Source organism: Haplochromis burtoni, unplaced genomic scaffold (assembly GCF_018398535.1).
Source record: "Haplochromis burtoni strain Fernald_Lab_line unplaced genomic scaffold, NCSU_Asbu1 Contig_107, whole genome shotgun sequence".
Lineage (NCBI taxonomy): Eukaryota > Metazoa > Chordata > Actinopteri > Cichliformes > Cichlidae > Haplochromis > Haplochromis burtoni.
The window spans coordinates 48,280-67,561 of NW_024582468.1; the positions used below are offsets into that span (position 1 = coordinate 48,280).

General features: G+C 40.2%; 1 protein-coding gene across 5 annotated transcripts in view; it reads right to left on the reverse strand.

The window, feature by feature from the left end:
• Window positions 1-19,282, reverse strand: part of arhgef28a (Rho guanine nucleotide exchange factor (GEF) 28a) — a 53,913-nt gene that overhangs the window by 28,026 nt on the left and 6,605 nt on the right. For all 5 annotated transcript variants that reach the window (XM_005949650.2, XM_005949652.3, XM_042223238.1 and 2 more), the window contains exons 3-9: window positions 14,529-14,673; window positions 14,075-14,440; window positions 9,256-9,445; window positions 8,757-8,946; window positions 6,799-6,868; window positions 4,998-5,044; window positions 4,794-4,866 (exon numbers count right to left, since the gene is read on the reverse strand). In XM_005949650.2, coding sequence (XP_005949712.1) covers window positions 4,794-4,866; window positions 4,998-5,044; window positions 6,799-6,868; window positions 8,757-8,946; window positions 9,256-9,445; window positions 14,075-14,440; window positions 14,529-14,673 — 1,081 coding nt within the window. The remainder of the gene's footprint in view (window positions 1-4,793; window positions 4,867-4,997; window positions 5,045-6,798; window positions 6,869-8,756; window positions 8,947-9,255; window positions 9,446-14,074; window positions 14,441-14,528; window positions 14,674-19,282) is intronic.

Below are 19,282 nucleotides of genomic sequence, written 5' to 3' on the forward strand. Positions count from 1 at the left end.
CGTGTTTCCAAAGTTGAAGAGGTCATAAATACTTGAAATCAGAGTTGAAGTTGTTAGACTTGCTTGGCACTGAAGAGAGGCACGCATCTCTGTCTTAATCTCACCTTTCAAATCTGATCTGTTTTCCTTTTGTCGCCATATTAATTTCTTTTGACATTTTCTGGTCACTGAGCCTATTATACATGGTTAGGATCTGTTTGCATGTGCTGCCTCTGGCATTTGGGAGCTATTTTGCCAATTAATAATCTCTTTTTAGGGCGACATAACATTAATATCTACTTTGTCTTAAAGTTTCTAAACACTACATACTTTGGTATTTAGACAGAAGTGAGGTTTTAGGGACTGGTCAGAGTTTGTGTAGAAAGGAACAGTTAGTTCCAGGAGGCTGACGCAGGGAACCGGCAGTTACGTCAAGGTTCTGATCTTGGAGTTAATGACCAGCAGGGGACGACACCTTTTCCTGCATACAGACTTTTGCTTGTATAGAAGTCTACGGCAGTGTTTCCCAACTACAGTGCCGCGGCACATAGGTGTGCCATGAGAAATGGTTAGGTGTGTCATGGAAGATTATCTGGTTCCACCTGATTTGTACTCTAAGCGATCGGTGTAACGGGCAGAACAATTACATTCTCTTCCACTAGAGGGCAGTACAACCAGTACTACAACTACAACTGCTCTAATTAAATGGGTTGATAACTGCCAGTAAAACAGAAGAAGACAAAGAAGAAATTATATAATAGTCATGCTGTGAGTGAGAAAACACAGCGCGTAATAGCAATAGATAAATATTTGAAAAGAAAAAGTAGTCAATCTGACCTGGGTCCTGGGAAAAATTCCAACCCAGATGAAGTCCCTAGCATGAGTAGTGGCCAGAAGAAAGCAAAAACGGTATAATGGGGACAAACTGAGCCAATTCTGCTTTACCTTGTGCGCAGGGGGAAATGATCAATATGCTTTTTGTGACATTTTTGTTTGGTGGTGTGCCGTGTGATTTTTCTAATGTGAAATATGTGCAGTGGCTCCAAAAGGTTGGGAAACACTGGTCTACGGTCCTGTGCTCCCTCACTATGTGACCTCAATCGACATTTTTGTGATGACTCCCAGAGGACAATCACTAGTTTCAGACTATAGTGACTAAAACATGAATTTCATAATGTGAATAAGTCATTAGCCGATGAGCATGAGGTGCTCTTTCACAGTCAGATCCATTCCATACTCATCAGCTTGGGTTTCAAAACACTAAAATCACAAAAAAAAGCTCAGTTTAAGTCTTCATAACAAGACGAACCAGTGGGTAACATACCATTAGGTACTTTTTTTATAGTGTCTATGGTCCCAGCAGCTCCCTTATTTTGCAAGGGGTCGCCTTAGATACACTCAGTGACTCCCTGAGGAGTTTGTGGGTGATAACAAGCTATTATACTGACCAGAGGTTTGAGGTAATGAAGTACAAATACTTGGTTACTGTACTTAAGTAGAACAGCACAATTCACCATTACTCCACACTTCAAAACATTAAACCAATATGAGTCTAGATGGAGGTAACAATAGCTCATGAAAGACTGTCTCATTGGTGTATCCATTACAAGGGCTTTCTGCCTACACAGAGATGAAAAAGGCAAATATATAAAAAATTTATGCACCGTTTATATCACTATGCGCAAGTTACTAAATTTTTAGTCCAGATGTACATAAGTTGCGGTCACGGTACTTCAGCGTCTAGCTAGCACTACAATAGGAGGAGCAAGCATTTTAAGCATTTTAAGTAATTTAAAATGCAGTGTCACTAACAGTTCAACACACATCAGCAAACACACAAACTGTTTGTGTGCAGTTTGTCACACAGTGTGTTGCTAGCTAAAGGTGCAGCTGTTGCATTTCACAGGAAGAAAAGATAACTTCACTCAGACAAGGAGAAAGATGTAAGAAAGAAAAAGATGTAGAAAGACGGGCCGGACAAAGGATGTAATGTCCTCATTTTTAAAAATATGACACTGGATCCGTATATGATGTGAATACAGTAAAGCACTGTACTGGGCTGGTGCACAGCCGGTGACGTGTTCCTGGTCAGAGTTGGTTTACATAAAGGGTAGCAGAGATTAAATTGAATTTAAGATGATGATGCTTTGGTTCATTCAACTTTTATAATACTGTCTAGTATAATGACAGTATAAACAGTACACTGCCAGTGTAGGGAACGGAAATCAGAGAAGCTAGCTCATGAAAAATTTGCTTACAGCTTGTTTAATTCAGTTGTGTAAATCCACAAAGACCAGCAGCAACATAGGTCAGCTGATCACAGCATGTACACAAAGAACACAGCTCACAATAATAAACAGGAGTAGAGCTCAGAATAGAAATGACTGAGTTCCCTCCTGTGAAATCCCACTTTAATGTTGGACTGTACTCATTTCCCTGTTCAAAAAAAGTTTGTATTCTCATGTGTTAATATCATTTAATTATTTAATTACTTTATTAATATAGCACAAGGTTCAGTTTACTTTTTTCAAAAATAGCTGCCCTCCAAAAAGCTACTTTTAACTTTTTTAATCTGAGCACATCCAGAGCTTGTAATTTCTCACTTTTACTTGGGTAAAGAATTTGAATCAGTGCTTTGACTTTTACCAAAGTAATTTTAACACAAGTATGTGTACTAGTAAAAAATGCTTTTACTTTTGACACCCCTGTCTATGACACTGTCAGATATTTTAATCTATATTTTATTGGTGTTCAGATATTTTTTTTTCTCTTGCTTTTTTTGTGTATCTTATTTTTTCTTCTTTTCTAATCTACATTAGTGGTTTCCAGTTAACTTCAGATGAATCTTGTCTTTAGTGCCTATTAGCAAATGTGAGCGTTTGGTTTAGATTAAAGGTAAGGCAGATTAAGCTTCTTTGAATAACTCTGCATGTATTTATACAAATATACACACTATAATGCCTGCCACATGATCTGTATATTGTGCAGAACAAAAAAAAAAAACACAACAGTAATGTGACCGTTAAGTGTATTTAAAAAGCACAATATTTCCCTTTCACTATGAAATGTAGTAATTTAAAGTAGCCTGAACAATGTCTCAAAGTAAAGTCCTGTTGAACGTGTACAGTGTATATAATTACTTGGGCAACTGTGAGGGAGTGGTGGTTGGCATTTTTATTTTAAACACGTGGAAAATTGCCTTCCTTGATGAGTGCACTTTCCACCCAGACTTTGATGTCTGGACCTGCCATGGCTGCACTAATGTAAAGGAAATCCTGGGCATCACAGAGGCATTTCCTCTTTGCTGCTCTCACACAGTGAAGACATACAAGTAGCGCACATGGAGCTCAAATATACAAGGCAGACTTCTCATATAGTTCCATGACTTTTATCTTGTTTTTATGTATCTGCTGTGACCTTTAAATAGAACCTTTCACACAGGCAAAAACAAAGAACCACGATTCCAGTACTGGATCTAATGGTGACAGACACAAGCAGCACAAGTCTCGGCTGGTAGACTAATCGTAACACAAGCTAGCTCCAACAATAACTGCCACCGCTGAGTTATGTCAGTGAAACATGAGAAACTGTTATGATCATTTCAACAGATCTGGAAAAAACAATAACTCCAAATGACACTTTTTCACCACAGTAGCCCCAAGACACTGTCATCCCATCTAAAGCACTCAGGCCAAAAGAGAGTTTAAGAACTTGAGGAATATAAGGAGAAATCTGCAATCTGTGGAAAACAATGGGATCGATGCCTCGTGTTTTTCACGCGACACTACTTTACGCCGACACTTTATCGTAAACGCACACACATAATTTCATTTATACAGCATTTACAAGCGCCATTCAGTAGCACCAGAGCCTCTCCAAAGTTTACAACAAACTCTTCATTCTTCCACAGCATCACACAGGAAAATTAGCATTCGCAGTAACCGTGGTGACACCCGAAACACTTTAGCATCCTTTTCAACTTTTTTTTACTAGCCAATGAGCTTCAGCTTATATAGTCTTGAGTAGATGTTGGATTTAAAAGGGAATCAGTGTAAATGCATGTGTCTTATCTGAAATGTCAGCTTTTGTAAGCCGAGGACACTTTAGCTTGTTAACATTCCACCTCTTGCTTCGAGTACACAGCTCTACTGTTTGATCCAGGAGAGAATCGGGGGAGGGGATGGCAGGGCGACAAACCAGAGGGGGGGCATCTCATAGCTCAGACAAAGTCTGAGTGGGACAAGCCTGACCCCATTCCTGTCTTTGTCCCACTGACAGGGCAGATTCCTGGACCCCTGGATTGAGTCATTATGGAGCCAGTGCGGGTAAAGACACAACCAGCATCATCCAAAGACTCCCGGAGGACAATATGTCCATTTAATAAACGAATACCACCTCTGTGCCTAATACAGAAGCCCATCCCTGTCTGTGCCTGTGAAGCAGCAACCGCATCGATTTCCAATGATGTGATTCAAAACAGAGCTTCGCATATTGTGCTAAGACCACGAGAGAAACAGTTCCTCCCCAGGCTTCTGTACTAGCTTAATATGTTCTGTTCCCACACCCCGCTGTTCAGTGCAGCCACAAATATGTTGTTGTATTTTTTATGGATTACCCATTCATCATTTAATCCAGATGCTGAAGAGTTACTGCCATAATATTAAAACGGAAAATAAAAAGTTGTGATTGCTGGGCCAGAACGTTGGACCAGTGAATAAATCATCTGAAAATACTTGAAGCAGAGGTCGAAGAGAAGAGAAGAGAAGAGAAGAGAAGAGAAGAGAAGAGAAGAGAAGAGAAGAGAAGAGAGTTACCAGATAATGAGGATGAGTACTCTTCTTCATCATCATCGTCATCTAAAGACAGGACGAGCTGCTCTTCAAAAACCTTTAAGCAAACACAAAAAGCATGCACACCATTTCACTAAATTTACATATAGTTTACTTGAAAAAGTCATAAATGCATATGGCTGCATTCAAAAATCTGCAAACATCTACAACGTATGTATGTATACTCACACTGTCCACGAGCACATGCTCTTTCACATGTTGTTCCTTGTTGATGCCTGTGCAAAAGAAAAACACTTAACCAAAAGCTGAAGCCTGACACACAAACACCCTCATCTTCCTCCTCCTCCTCCTCCTCTTGCTGCTGCTGCTGCTGCTGCTCTAAAAAAGAGAGTTATGTGGAAGGCACAACATCAGGTTCTCTGGATGTGACTCTGCTATCCAGGAATGGAAAACTAACCAATCAGACTTTGCGCTCGTCCAAACCAGCAGGTCCAGAGAAAGAGCACAAGCTCCCTACTGTGGAGCTGTTATTTCAAGAGGATTAATGGACGGCTGCTAGAGTCGCGACGGGGTTAAGGTCAATACCGTGGTACACTTCCTGCTTCCCTTTATGAGTCGATGCTGCCACCTGCCATCTCTATGGTTACCAAAAAGAGTAGCCACAGGTTGAAGAAACACAAAATGTGTGTGTGTATGTGAGACACAGATATAGAATGATAGAAAATAATTCGCAGCTGGCATCGAAGATTAGCAAAGATTACTCTCTGCATGTCTGCATGCCAGCCTGAACATGTCACCGCAGGGAAAGAGAAACAATGTGCTTCTTCGGTTTTCTCTGAAGGCTCAGATGTGCAGTGGCTGTGCCTTTTATGGTGTCTGTTGAAAGTGTTTTTCTAGTCTCTTTAGGTCCTAAGTGATGGATGTCTGATCATATCATTGTTTGCTCAAGTGAATCTGTGGCTGTTCATTTTTCCACTGCTCCAGAGTAAAGTCTCCAAACTCGCATGCCACCGCAGGCAGACAACACGCATGAGCTGTTTGCGCACGCGCATGCGCAGATCAGTGTGATGACAATAGCAGGGTTGTAAATAATTATTATTTTCATTATTGCAAAATCCTTTGATTGTTATTTTTGACAAATCAAACACTTTGTTTCGGCTACAAAGCATCAGAAAGCAGTTTAGAAATGACCGCTACAGGTTCTCAGAGCCTGGGATGAAGTCTTTATACTGCTAGTTTTGTCTGACAAAACAGCCCAAAGTCCAAATATGAGAGTAAGTGATCTGAAATATTGAAAAATGCAATGATCAGTTTATTATCTGTCAATCAAGAATTTGGATCATGACTAAGTTCATGGAAGAAACAGTACTGACATGTGTGTTTATGAACCTTTATTGTTGTGTGTGTGTGTGTGGGGGGGGGGGGGGGTTACACAGCCGGAAAGTCTATGTAATATGGGACAAGACACTGCTTTAGTGTGGACTGAGCTCAACCACTGCTTCTGTAGTAATAACATGGGTAAGGACAAACTTGATTAAAGCTATTTCTTATATTTACTGTCAATTAGTACGGTCGAAGACCATTCCTTATTCTAAAATCCATGATTCTAATCCAACATTTTTGGTGAAGACTTCCATTAAAGGTACAATCAGCTGCATTTTGAGGTTATTTAATAGAAGAAATACTGCTGTGCTCATAAATATAGACTGATTAGTGTGTAATTACATCTTCTAACGTACAAATTTGGAATTAATCCATAAAAATACACAGGAACAGACACCGGTTTGTGGATGCTGCCATGTTATCCCACCATCTTGGATACAGTGATAAGTTGGACATAGCTGCTTTTCCTAATCACATTTTATGTATGTGGTTAGAGACCGGCCCCATGCAAAGTACACGAAAGGCTGGATAAACATTGGCCTAATATTTTTCAGATAAAAGCCTGAAAGTAATCAATTTCTCTGATATTATGAACACAAATTGACCACAATGCTACACATTAGACTGAGTTTAAATCAGAACTTACCTTTGTCAGTCTGAACACCTTCATCTGTATCCCTCTTGCCCACCACAGTATCAGCTCTGAGCACATTGATCTTGGACAGAAACAGATGTTTGAGTAAATTAAAACTGCCATGAACTGTACAAAGAAACATGACATTATGATAAAGTACAATTATTTAGTCACTACTGCAGTCTTACTATAATATGTGTATATACAAACTGTGTATGGATGTATGTCCATATGTACTCACATACAGATGGGCCAATCTGAACCAAACTTTGCATGAACAACATCACACATCCATTATTAACATCGCTATGTTTTTTATTTGCGTATTCATCATCCAGGAATGTCAAATGTCTCTGTTTGCGTTTGCTTCAGATGTGAAGTTCAGTGTAGGTCGGCCTTTGCTTTGTTTTTGCTAGTATGAATTACACTAATTTCAATATCAATGTCAATTTTGTTTATAGAGCGCATTTCATTACATGTAAACTCAATGTGCTTAACACTATGGGTGGGTTTTGATTATCGATTTATCAATTAAAATCGATTCTAGCTTGGATAACGTGTTATCGATCCTGAATTGATTTTTTAATATAAATTTATTTTGCCCGAAACGCCAGAATCTCAGGTGAAACCTCACAAAATTTCAACAACCACCAAACAGCTAAAACAGTAAAAGAGAGCAGGAACACGGATTCTGCACAAAGACGTAAACACAATGCGCGGACCTGCCGACGGATCAGAATCAGTGAGATGTGGCTTTCTCACCCGACGGCACGGACTCTAAACAAACCTCTGTAACTTTGCTCTCCTTCACTTCAGCAGCATCAGGTAATGTTCATATGTTGATTGATGACTTTCTTTCGTTTTTGATCTACTGCAGAATATTTTTAAGGTTATCTACTATAAAATCCCAGGCAAGGAAAGTCGCCTTCATGTTTTTCTGTGTTTTATCCTCAGCTACTTTGACACAAAGGCATCTGCTGTGATGCTCACACTTTTGATAAAGTCTCAAGTGTCGGCTTTGTTTTTATAGCTATAAAAATATGGAAATGTACTGATACGTGATGAGAATTATAATATTTCTGACTGAGTCAAAATTTCCCAGATTCAAATCAAATCGTATCGAATCGATTCGGGACCTTGTGAATCAGAATCGAAACGATTCTAGAAATCAGTGACGACACCCAGCCCTACTTAACACACACAGACACCCACACACACGTCCACACACAGATATTAATTATAAGCCTGTGAGAACAGAAACTCAAAATCTTTCTATTGGTTTTTCTGAGTGTAGACCCATTTGTAACTGACCTCAGGTCAGCAGGCATTTTGTTCCAAAGAACAGGACCACATTGACTGAAAGCTCCCTCAGCTCACTTAGATCTAATTCTGGGAATAGTTAAGAGCTGCACCTGATGACCTGAGTGGTCTGATTGGGTTATCAACAGGAAGCAGGTCACAGAGTTATTGGAGAGGTCGAACCATTGTTTGCTTTATTAGCTCACAAAAGGATTTTCAAGCGTGTCCAAACATTAAAGGTGGACTCATTATATTGATTTTTAACTCCATATTTAAACTCGTGGACACTGCTATTGTAGTTTCACATGATCCACAGTTCAAAATAATCCTTACTTGATGCGACCCCTCAGCTTATCCTCTGCCTGAAACAATTTGCTTTGGCTTCTCGCTCTTTAAGGTAATCCCCTTAAGCCTGTTATCATCAGCTAACGTCATTCCCTCGTGCCCTTCGTTTTACTGTACTGCAGAGGTAATGTATTTACTGCTTCACTCTTATCAAAACCTATGATTGTTAAAGAGCATGAGTGTTTACACAAGGGTTTACTAAACTTATGATATGGCCTTAACTTGACAACATAAATTTACATCAAGCACAGACAGGCATTGGAACAGTCTTTTGCATTTTTTTTCCCTAAATTTTTTAACAGACATCCCCTGTGGTTTATTCTCACCATTTTAGAAACACTGAAGTCTTCTAGTCTTTCTCGCAGGACCATGATGCTATCCTGAGGGGAGCTTCCCGGGGTATGCCTCACAGAGAGGGCTAGAGAGTCGGTCCCAGGACAGAACCTCAGCATGTAAGAACTGTTGGACCACAAGCACCACACACCAGGAAGAGGGCTGACTGCAGGACCTGGAGAGCTGATGAGGAAAAGATTTACTACAATAATCCCCAATATATCAGCTATTGTACATACTTCTCAAGCTCAGTCTTTACAATGTTATTACTGCATGTGGAAATGTTAGAGGTTTATCATATTTAAAATAAATTCTCTGACATTTTATGCATGTGCATTTTGTGTATATTTCCATCTTAATTTTTTTCATCATTACTCATCATTTACTTCATAAAGCAATTATTTACGATATTACAGTAATACCTTCAAAAGGAAAATACTACTACCTTTCAATAGTCGAAAAGAGACAACAGTAAAATAATAAGAGTCTTACGCTGCTAGCAGCATGAACATGGCATGCTGTCCAGACTTTTGAGCCAATTGGAGGGGTGTGTCTCCATCCTGATTGGGTAAGGTCAATCCCCTTTGACCTCTTGGTTGGTGAATTAAGAATTGGGCAAGGTGAACCAAACCCAAACGCACCGCAACGTGGAGAAGGGTTTCTCTGGGATGATGTTTGACAGCTGGAGAAAAAGAAAAGAAAAGAGAGAATTACTGGAGGGAGAAAGATACTGAATAATCTTTCAATCGAGGAGATGTTTAAAAAGCGCTGACACATGTAAAACAGCCTTCTTAGCATGTGTCTTCTGAGTGATCAATGTCAGAATTGTTTGTGTGATTTGTTCATGTAAACAAAAATGACTTTTAGTCAATATGAATGTATTTGGAAATCCCAAATATCAAAAGCGGTATTAGCTTCAAGAATCCAGAACTTTTCCTGCTATTTCAAATAGACTTCCAGTGCATCAACACAGCAGCAGGGCACTGTGCATATAAGCAATGAGTGACTCTGCGTTATGCCTGTATGCACTATATGAATATTATCATTGCCAACTAAAACCAAATGCTTTCCTAAGCAAACACCTGCTGTGACACAGTTGCTAGATCTAGCCTCCTGCTCACTGGAGTATAAGGGAACATAAACAATGAGTATGAGGACATGTCAGCAGTCGTTATTCCCTATGACTGACTGATCTTTTAACAGTCTGTAGTCTAATGTAGGGCAGCAGGAAAGAGCAAGCGAAAAACCACCAGTAAAATCCTTCTCTCTACATCGTTGTCGTCTTGTAAGCTCAGGAAGAAACTTTAAAAAAGATTTTATCTTCTGGGTCTTCCCCCCATCTGTGGGTGAGAGTTACCATGGTACCATCTTTCCAGTGCAGAAACAATGTGCAGAAGAATTCAACTATTTCTCTTCTCCTTTCCAATTCTTGTTGAAACCCCAAAATGAACTGAAATGTCCTGCCGCCTCAACAATGGTGCCATTAAATTGTGACCCAGTTTGGAGAGGGCTGCGAATGCTGCACATGCTCTTTATGCAAAGTTCAACAAACAAGCACGTCATTGTCAAATTGTTGCCATTGCAAATAGTGCACCGCATGGCTATGGGGGCCAAGAGCTACTTTGAATTTGCACCACACCCAAGCTTTGCATCAGCATTTGCTTTTTTTTTAAGCAAACCATGACCATACATGCATTGTCAAATACAAGGACACACACACACACACAGTCTGAATGCAGCCTTTAGCACTACATGTGAATATGCTGCTTTAGGCTGCCTATAGTCTCATTTGCTTTTTCTGCTTATGATGAATACAAACAGTCTGGAATTGTAAAGGCATAATGAAACAGCTGGACCAGTATATGTAATTCCTAATTTCTTATTTTCATTAAAATTTTGTTATACGGTTGAGCATTTTAATCCTTTTCATTACAAAGGATAGCACAAAACATAATAAATCACTCAATCTAAGGCTAGATGCCAGAAACTCTAGCAATGGGAGTGTAGTGCAAAGGGTTGTGGAAGTTGATTTAGCAGCCACGGAGGTCTGCAGGACAACTCTAATCTGACCAAGAAAGAATAATGGCAATAATTACTTTGTCTTTGGAGCAAACCAGCCTCTGCCCGACTGGCTGCCTGGTCCTCTGAATCATGTGATGACTGAGGTGAGCCGCACAGTCAGATCTCATTGGGTTTGAAACCACTGAACACCAGAGCACCGGAGCAATAATGACCTGAAGGATTAATACGTTCCTTTCCTCAAAACTACAAAAAAAATGTTTTCCAAATGATTCAATAACTTTACTTTTGTGATATCAACGTGTGAAGATAGTAGGCACCTTGTGTGCTCCTTTCTAGCACAATGTTTTATTTATTGTTTTATATTATCTAATACCAAACCTTGCTGTCTGAAACCAACAGTTTCCCCATATTTCCCTTTAAGGTCAACTTTTCTGATTGGCTGTCCCTTTTTAACAGAAGGGCTGACCGGCAAGTAGGTGGGGTTTCTCTACTCACAGCCAGAACTGTGTGGCTGAAGTCATGATATTAGGCATATCCACTCTCAGTGGCATCATTAGACAGCTAAGAGACTGCCCTTATTATATTAAACTTGACCAAGTTTCCATACACTCATCATGCTAATTTGCAGCTTTTAATAATTTTTTTAAAAATTTCTTTTTCCAGGGTGGAATATTTTTACAGCATAGATCTTACTTTTTAAAAAAAAAATCTATGCACAAGTTTACATTTTTTGGGCAGCACGGTGGCACGGTGGTTAGCACTGTTGCCGCACAGCAAGAAGGTCCTGAGTTCAATTCCACCATCAGGCCGGGGTCTTTCTGTGTGGAGTTTGCATGTTCTCCCCGTGTTTGCGTGGGTTCTCTCCGGGTACTCCGGCTTCCTCCCACCAGTCCAAAGACATGCAGCTTGTGGGGATAGGTTAATTGGATAATCCAAATTGCCACTAGGTGTGAATGTGGTGTAATGGTTGTCTGTCCCTGTGTGTTAGCCCTGCGACAGACTGGCGACCTGTCCAGGGTGTACCCCGCCTTTCGCCCTATGACAGCTGGGATAGGCTCCAGCGCCCCCCGCGACCCTGAAAAGGATAAGCGGAAGCGAATGGATGGATAGTGACTTAAATGGTATTTATGATTTTCCTAAAGCGAAACAGGCACAACAGTATTTGGTTAAATTTCCCGATAACAATTGCACATTGACCAGACACTTTAACTAGCTTGTAGCATAATTTTGGATGGATATTTGACCACTCTTCTTAGCAGTATTGGTAAAAGCCTTTCTGATGTGTATTTGGGATTGTGTATCACCAGCGTTGGGGAGTAACGGAATACATGTACCGCCGTTACGTATTTAAAATACAAAATATGAGTAACTGTATTCCGTTACAGTTACCGTTTAAAAAGGTGGTATTCAGAATACAGTTACTTTGTTGAAATAAATGGATTACACTGCGGTACTTTCCTGTTTCATATTGTCGCGGGTCAGGACTGTTTGGGTTTTGTTTGACAGCTACGTTCTGTTGTTCCAGGCGGCAGCGTTACGGTTGCCATGGTTACAGGGCGACGCTCTCTCTCTCTCTGCGACTGTGTGTTTCCTGGGTGAGAGAGCGCCTTTTCGTTGTTGTTGTTGTTGTGCTAAGCTAACAGGCAGAATGCTACAAGCATAGCTCTAAAGAATGTAGCATCATGGGCAGTGTAGTCCGTGTTGCAGGGAGAATGGACTGCCATACACGTTATGGGTCTGTGAGCGCGAGGAGGGAGAAAAAGGGGAGTGGAAAGGTACGAGTTGTCATCGAGGAAAAACGGGAGCTGGAAGCATGTAAATATAATAATAACCACTTCAGCCAAGAAGAGTGCCTGACGAGCCCAGTTGTAAGTAAGCTATTAAGACTCGACTGTACACTGTGTTCGTGTTTTCCTCCGAAACAATAAGTTCCGTTGGAGCAGCCTTTCAACGCCTCTCTCTGTCTCTCGCAAGAAAAGTTGACCCACACAACAAAGTAAAGCTATTTTTCGGCTACGAGCCGACAGGGACCCCGCCGTATTAGTCAGAGGTCCCTTTACTACAGTTCGGAGTCGCGGACCTTCAGTAAAGTAATAAATCAACAGCAATAGTACATTCACGTGTTGTAAAAAGCATGATAATATATTAAGTAATCCAAAGTATTCAGAATACGTTACTGTCACTGAGTAACGTAACGGAATACGTTACAGAATACATTTTGGGGCATGTAATCTGTAATGGAATACATTTTAAAAGTAACCTTCCCAACACTGTGTATCACTCTCCTGTTGTAACACTCAGTTGGTATCAGTACCACAGCAGCAAAACAGCCCCAAAGCATGATGCTGCCACCACTGTGCTTAACAGTTAGTGCAGTCTTCTTGGGTTTGAAAACCTTACCTTTACCTTACCTGCCTCCAAACAAACTCTTGTCAATGTGACAAAAGAGCTCAATCTTTCTGTCTTATGCCCATAAAACTTTTCTCCAGAAGGGATTTGACTTGTCCATGTGGGCAGCTGCAAATTTTAGTTGATTTCCTTTATCAGCGCCCTCTCATTTGTTGATGACGCAAAACACGTTCCACTGAGAACAGTGACTGGTATTCCTGCAGTTTACAGGTCATGTCAGGCTTGAGTTGGTGGTTCCTGGGTTGTTCTTGAACATTCTAACCAAGTTCCTCTCATCTGAGGCTGACAGGTTGGGTTTTCTTCCAGACCTTGGCAAGTGCCAACATATCCAAAAGACTTGTGATTGCTTACAGTTGTTTGATCTAATGATCTTGCAATCTCTGATTATTTAGAAATGGCTTCAAGAGACCTCAACTTGTGTAAATCTACCGTTATTACTTGGACATTCCAATTTTTCAGAGTATTGGTCAATCTAATGAGTGCTGTCAAACAATTTGTTTGTTGCTGGCAAAAAAAACAGTTAATCATGATTGAATCATGATTATTAACGAGATGTTAATAGGCCTTCACCTTGTCACATTAAAAGACATAAAAGAATCTTCAGCACCACGTAAAAGTTTAAAGTCAAAGCATGTATATATTTGAGCCTGTGTGGATGAAAGCTTCAAAATAAATTCAAAGTTGTGTACCCACAATTGTACTTTTTAAAGTCATTAAAGATGTGTGGTGTACAATTATTCTACCATAGAAAAAGAACATGAAGCAAAAATAATACGAAAACACATTTGGGCTTTAGAGATAGAAACCTGAGATGCAAGTGGTTAACTGAAGTCTCCAGAAACTAACCTCTGACTTAAAGTTGGACGTTTCATTTCATTACCTTCTTTAGGTTGGCCATCTGTTTTCCACTGCTGAGGGTAATCCATGTTAGCCAAAGCATGTGTGATCTTCTCATCCAGCAGCCGAAGATCAGCTGAACTTTTATTGATCTCCACCTCCTGCTCAAGGTGAGCTAACTGTTCAACAAAGAGCTCATCATCCTCTCCCTGTGCGCAACAAGGAAACTTCTTCAGGATCTCTAAGAAGCTCTGGGGGTCAAGCTGGTCTCTGTTTTCACTTAGGTATTCTGCTACTTCCTGGGCATCATCCCTGGCGTACTTAAAGGACGCTTCCCCCTCACAAGGTTTGACTTTGTTCTCAATGTGAAAGTAGGATGTGACAGAAACAACTTCCTCAAGGTTGTGGCCTGTGGAATATAGAGAAAATCATTTAAAAAAATCAAAGCAGGAAGTGATGACAACGTGAGAGCCAAAGTGGTTGACTAAAGGACATACCTGGAACTGTGAAGCAGAGACTCAAGCCATCATTGGCTCTTTTTGCTCTAATCACGTGTGCAAGTCTAGAGCCTTGTACAACAATGTAGAAATCTGCATGTTCAGAAACTCTGGTTTGCAGCCTTACATGAGCCTCCACTTGTCCCTGGTTTGAGAAACAGAAAGTCAGGCAATATTATCACCCTTGAGCATGATTTCTAGTAGAACTGAAGAATATTCTATCACTTTGGCTAGAAATCACCAGCTTATGTGATTGAGTCCAATGATGATGTTTCAAAGATGTGTACCAAGTTTGCAAGAACTTGCAATCAGTTGCCATTCAGAGCAACTTTTGTGCATCAAGACAGTGATAAAACAGTAATAAGACAGAGCCACTCTGCTGTCAGTGTGCAAGAGAATGTGATAACAAAGCAATTAACTCTGATACATCGATGATAATCATGAATTATTGCGAATCTATTGCCATCAACATGCACAGAATTTCTCACTAAACATTCATTTGCATTAACTACTTACATTCAGAGTCCAGCCAGAACCTCGTGTATTTGAAATATATATTCAGAAATTCCTTCACAAAATTAGAGACAAAATGGCACAGATGCTCAGCAACCTTGATTGTATAGTCAGTTGGCAACCGGTTGAATCAAGCCCACATATGCAAAGAAACTTGTCCCAGGTGACTTGTGCTCATCTTGGCAATCCATCTGCGTTTTTAAGTCAGACAGCAATTATCTGCAAATCTTTACCAATCCGTCACAGTGTGGTTGTAGTCAGTCCCAGTCAGACTGTGACTGGAGACAAGTTGCCTCCCACCAGGCAACCTGTGGCTTGTAATTCAACTTCTTGGTGACCAAATGATCACTGCAACTACTTACAATCTGTCAATTCAATTCAATTTTATTTATATAGCGCCAACAACAACAGTCGCCTCAAGGCGCTTCATATTGTAAGGCAGACCCTACAATAATACCACCAAACACAAAAAAGGTTTATGCAATTATTGGGAAACCACCAGTTGTTCCTAGGATGCAAAATGTAAAAACAGGCCATCCTATTTTAAATCTAGTGTGACCGAGCCACTAAATGTGACCTATACTGTAAGAAACCCGAACTTAAAACGGCAAAAAATGGGCGATTTAGTTTCACAACTTTTACTGCACTCCTTGTACTTAACCCTCCTTTTGTGTTTTCCCAGGAAGAAAACAGGGGCTCTTAAGTTCTCACAATCTATCCTATGAAGAGATTCCACTTTTCAACCCACTCTAGCCTTTTTTCCTGCATTATCCGACTATACAACTGTCATAACTTTACCATCTTTTAAGGATATCAGCAGGAAACATGACTGCACTGACTTATTCTGTTTGTACACAAACACCAGCAAAAACCACCAAGGTTTTCTTGCATTCCAGCTCATACATTGCAAAGAAAACACAATGACATCGAATCAGGAATATGCTGGAAGGACAACTGTCCTCTGTAAACACTGTCCTCATGCCAGTATAGATAGCTCAACACTGGAATTCATCTACTTGGTATTATGTTCATCCATAAGAGAGTCGGCAAACAGTTTGTCCAGACTCTGACGTTCCAGATACATTGTGTGCAATACTTTTATCTAAAACATGTCACTTTCTAATGCATTTGAAGTGCCTGCAGTGATTTCACTTTCAAGGGATTTTTTTCTCAGGACAACTTATGTCTTCAAACATGTTTTGACCTATATTATACATGCGAGTATAGGTCAATCTTTCCCATGGAAACAAAAACAAAACAAAAAGTCTATAATCATTTCAACTGCACTTAAAATCTGGTTCCAGTCAAATTTCTAACCTTTACCCCTGTTCTTTGGAAAACCTTGGGGGTTTCAAGAGTTGCTATCTTCCTGTTGTTTGCGAGGCTGCTATTTGAAAGTGATAAACAGGTCTGACTCAAGCTGCAGTTTCTCCGTTTTCAGCGGTTAGCTGCAGTACCACTTAGTGCACACTTATCTCTGATTGTTTTTCCGCATAACAGAAGATAAGATTTCATCCTGCTGCTTGTGTAGCCTTCGTTATTTCCTGTAAGTCTAACTCCACATGAAGAGTCATTCATAAAGAATTTATTTAGATATTAATGCTATGTGCAGTTTTCTGTATTTTTTATACTGTATTCCTTTGTAAATGTCTATAAAAGACACATCACACAATATTGTTTGATTGCATTTTGAATCCTGCACAGAGGATATAGTTCCCACTCAATTGTCTCAACATTGTCCCATAGCCTCAGACAATATTACTTTAAGAGGGGCAAAATTTGATCAGACAAATCTGTACCTCCTGAGCCTTGGAGATTAGAACAGAGGTTGGCTGGGGTTGTGATATGACAACACACCGATGTGATCTATGGCCTTTTTTCCAGGGCACCGTCATGACACAACCTGATCCAGTAACAATGAAATATTCAACACCTTGTGGTTTTTTACTTCATGCCTTCCACGTGGCAAGTTTGAAGGTCGGGGAGTATATTTAGTTATGAATACAAGGTTTTTCATATATGCCTGCTATGAATCCACAAGGTGCTTTTGCTGTTGTGTGACATAACAACTGGGCTGTTTTGTTTTTAATGTTTATTTTTATTAAAACACTAAATCCAATGATACACCAGAGAGATGGTCTTATAACCTCCGCATGTTATTGTCCATTCAGTGTGGGGGGTGGGAGGAAAAACAACATCAAATCTGCTGCCCGGTCTCCAGGAAACCTGTAGTTGTCAGCTCTACAGCTCTTTGCCATGATCTCCTGAGTGTATCACACGGGTGACGTCAGGGGAGTAAGATCAGTGCCACCGCAACAACAAAAACAGCTCCAATAACAGTTAGCTCCCCTCAGTGCAAAGACCTATTGATGTCAGCTCTCAAGCATAGTTATTTCAGTTTAATAACCAACACAAATAACATTTGGTATCATTAAGAAAAACTGCACTGTGCAATGGAGTCTGCTATAATCATAGAGTCACTATAAACCCTCATAGCCTATTTAATTTGATCAAAGAACAACAGAGGCCACCGTTCCACTTACTTCCACATGCTCTAAGATGATATGCTCATGAACGTTCACACACAAAGGCATTACATTAAGCAAAACAATTGTCCAACCACAAGTATGTGACAGTACGTCACACACTACTATAGCGACACTATGGGCTGTTCACATCTGAACTAACATAAACTCCAGAGTCTTGAGAGTGACAACCAGCTAGTGCTGAAGGCCTTTTCTCATGCTCAGCTGAGACACATACCTCTGATTTAATCTGCTGTGCAAATGGGATACTAATAACTAGTCTACATGTCAAAAGGGGCTGGTGCAGTGCCACAACCATTCATCTCAAAGAAAAGTTCTGTCGGTAGACTAGCTGTTACATAATATTCTCAAGAAGTACTGAAATGAATAATTACGACATCTGAGAAAGCAGCTGTAATAGGAGAGCGTGTCTATTTGGTGAAGTAATGTTGTTTTATCCTTTATGGACAACTTTCTTGTTCCGCATCAATAAATATTTGGAAACGTGAGTCTTTCTGTTGGTTTGACATGTGAAAAGCAAACACAATCATCACAGCACTTAAAGGGGAAAAACCCCCATAAACCATTACACACACACATACCTGCTAGTTTAAAGAAAACCACCATTACACTATACAAACCACACTCGCAATCTAACAAACATTGTAATAAGGAGACACGCAATCTATCTTCATTTGTCAAAATGTGGCAGTACTGCACTGAGATAAAAGCTGCTGTTAAGGGGAAAAAAGAGCCTTGCAAGCAGATGTGTACTGGTTTAAGTAGAGCCCAACAATGCATTCACCAGCCACTTTACTTAGTACACCTTCCTATTAAGTTGGACCCCTTTTGCCTTCAGAAAAGCTTTAATTCTTCATGTTGTAGGTTAAACTAGCGGTCCCCAACCTTTTTTGGGCCACGGACCGTTTTTTTGTCCGACAATATTTTCACAGACCGCCCTTTAAGGTGTCGCGAATAAAAACAACAAAATAAAATCAGTACCCGTACAAAAAAAAGGAGGATGTATTCATAACACACGGGGAAAGACCCAGGGAATGATAAAAACGATTTAAAAAAATAACGATAAAAACTGAAAAAAAACCCCTGAAAACAATAAGTTTAACAACCGAGCCTTAACTCTCGTGGCCCGGGGGTTGGGGGCCGCTGGGTTATAACCAAACAACCAGTCTGATCACCTGCCTCCCCACTTCTGATGCTCAAACCGAGCAGGTCATCTTAACCATGTTTACATGTCCTGAGTTGCTTTTTGGATTAATGAGCAGTTGACCAAGTGTACCTAGCGTACTGTAGCCGCAGTGACCTAATCCCTAAATTAGGGATTGTGAGTCCCAAGCAGAGTGGCGCAGTGGAAGTGTGCTGGGCCCATAACCCAAAGGTCGATGGCTCAAAACCATCCTCTGCTCGAAAAATATTTAACCACAATTTTGTTGTACAATGACAAAAGGCTATTCTATTCTAATAAAGTGTATGTGTGAGTATATGCTGATATTAACAACTGATACTGGCCTATAACAGATGTACAGTGGGGCAAAAAAGTATTTAGTCAGCCACCGATTGTGCAAGTTCCCCCACTTAAAATGATGACAGAGGTCAGTAATTTCACTTCAACTGTGAGAGACAGAATGTGAAAAAAAAATCCATGAATCCACATGGTAGGATTTGTAAAGAATTTATTCGTAAATTAGGGTGGAAAAT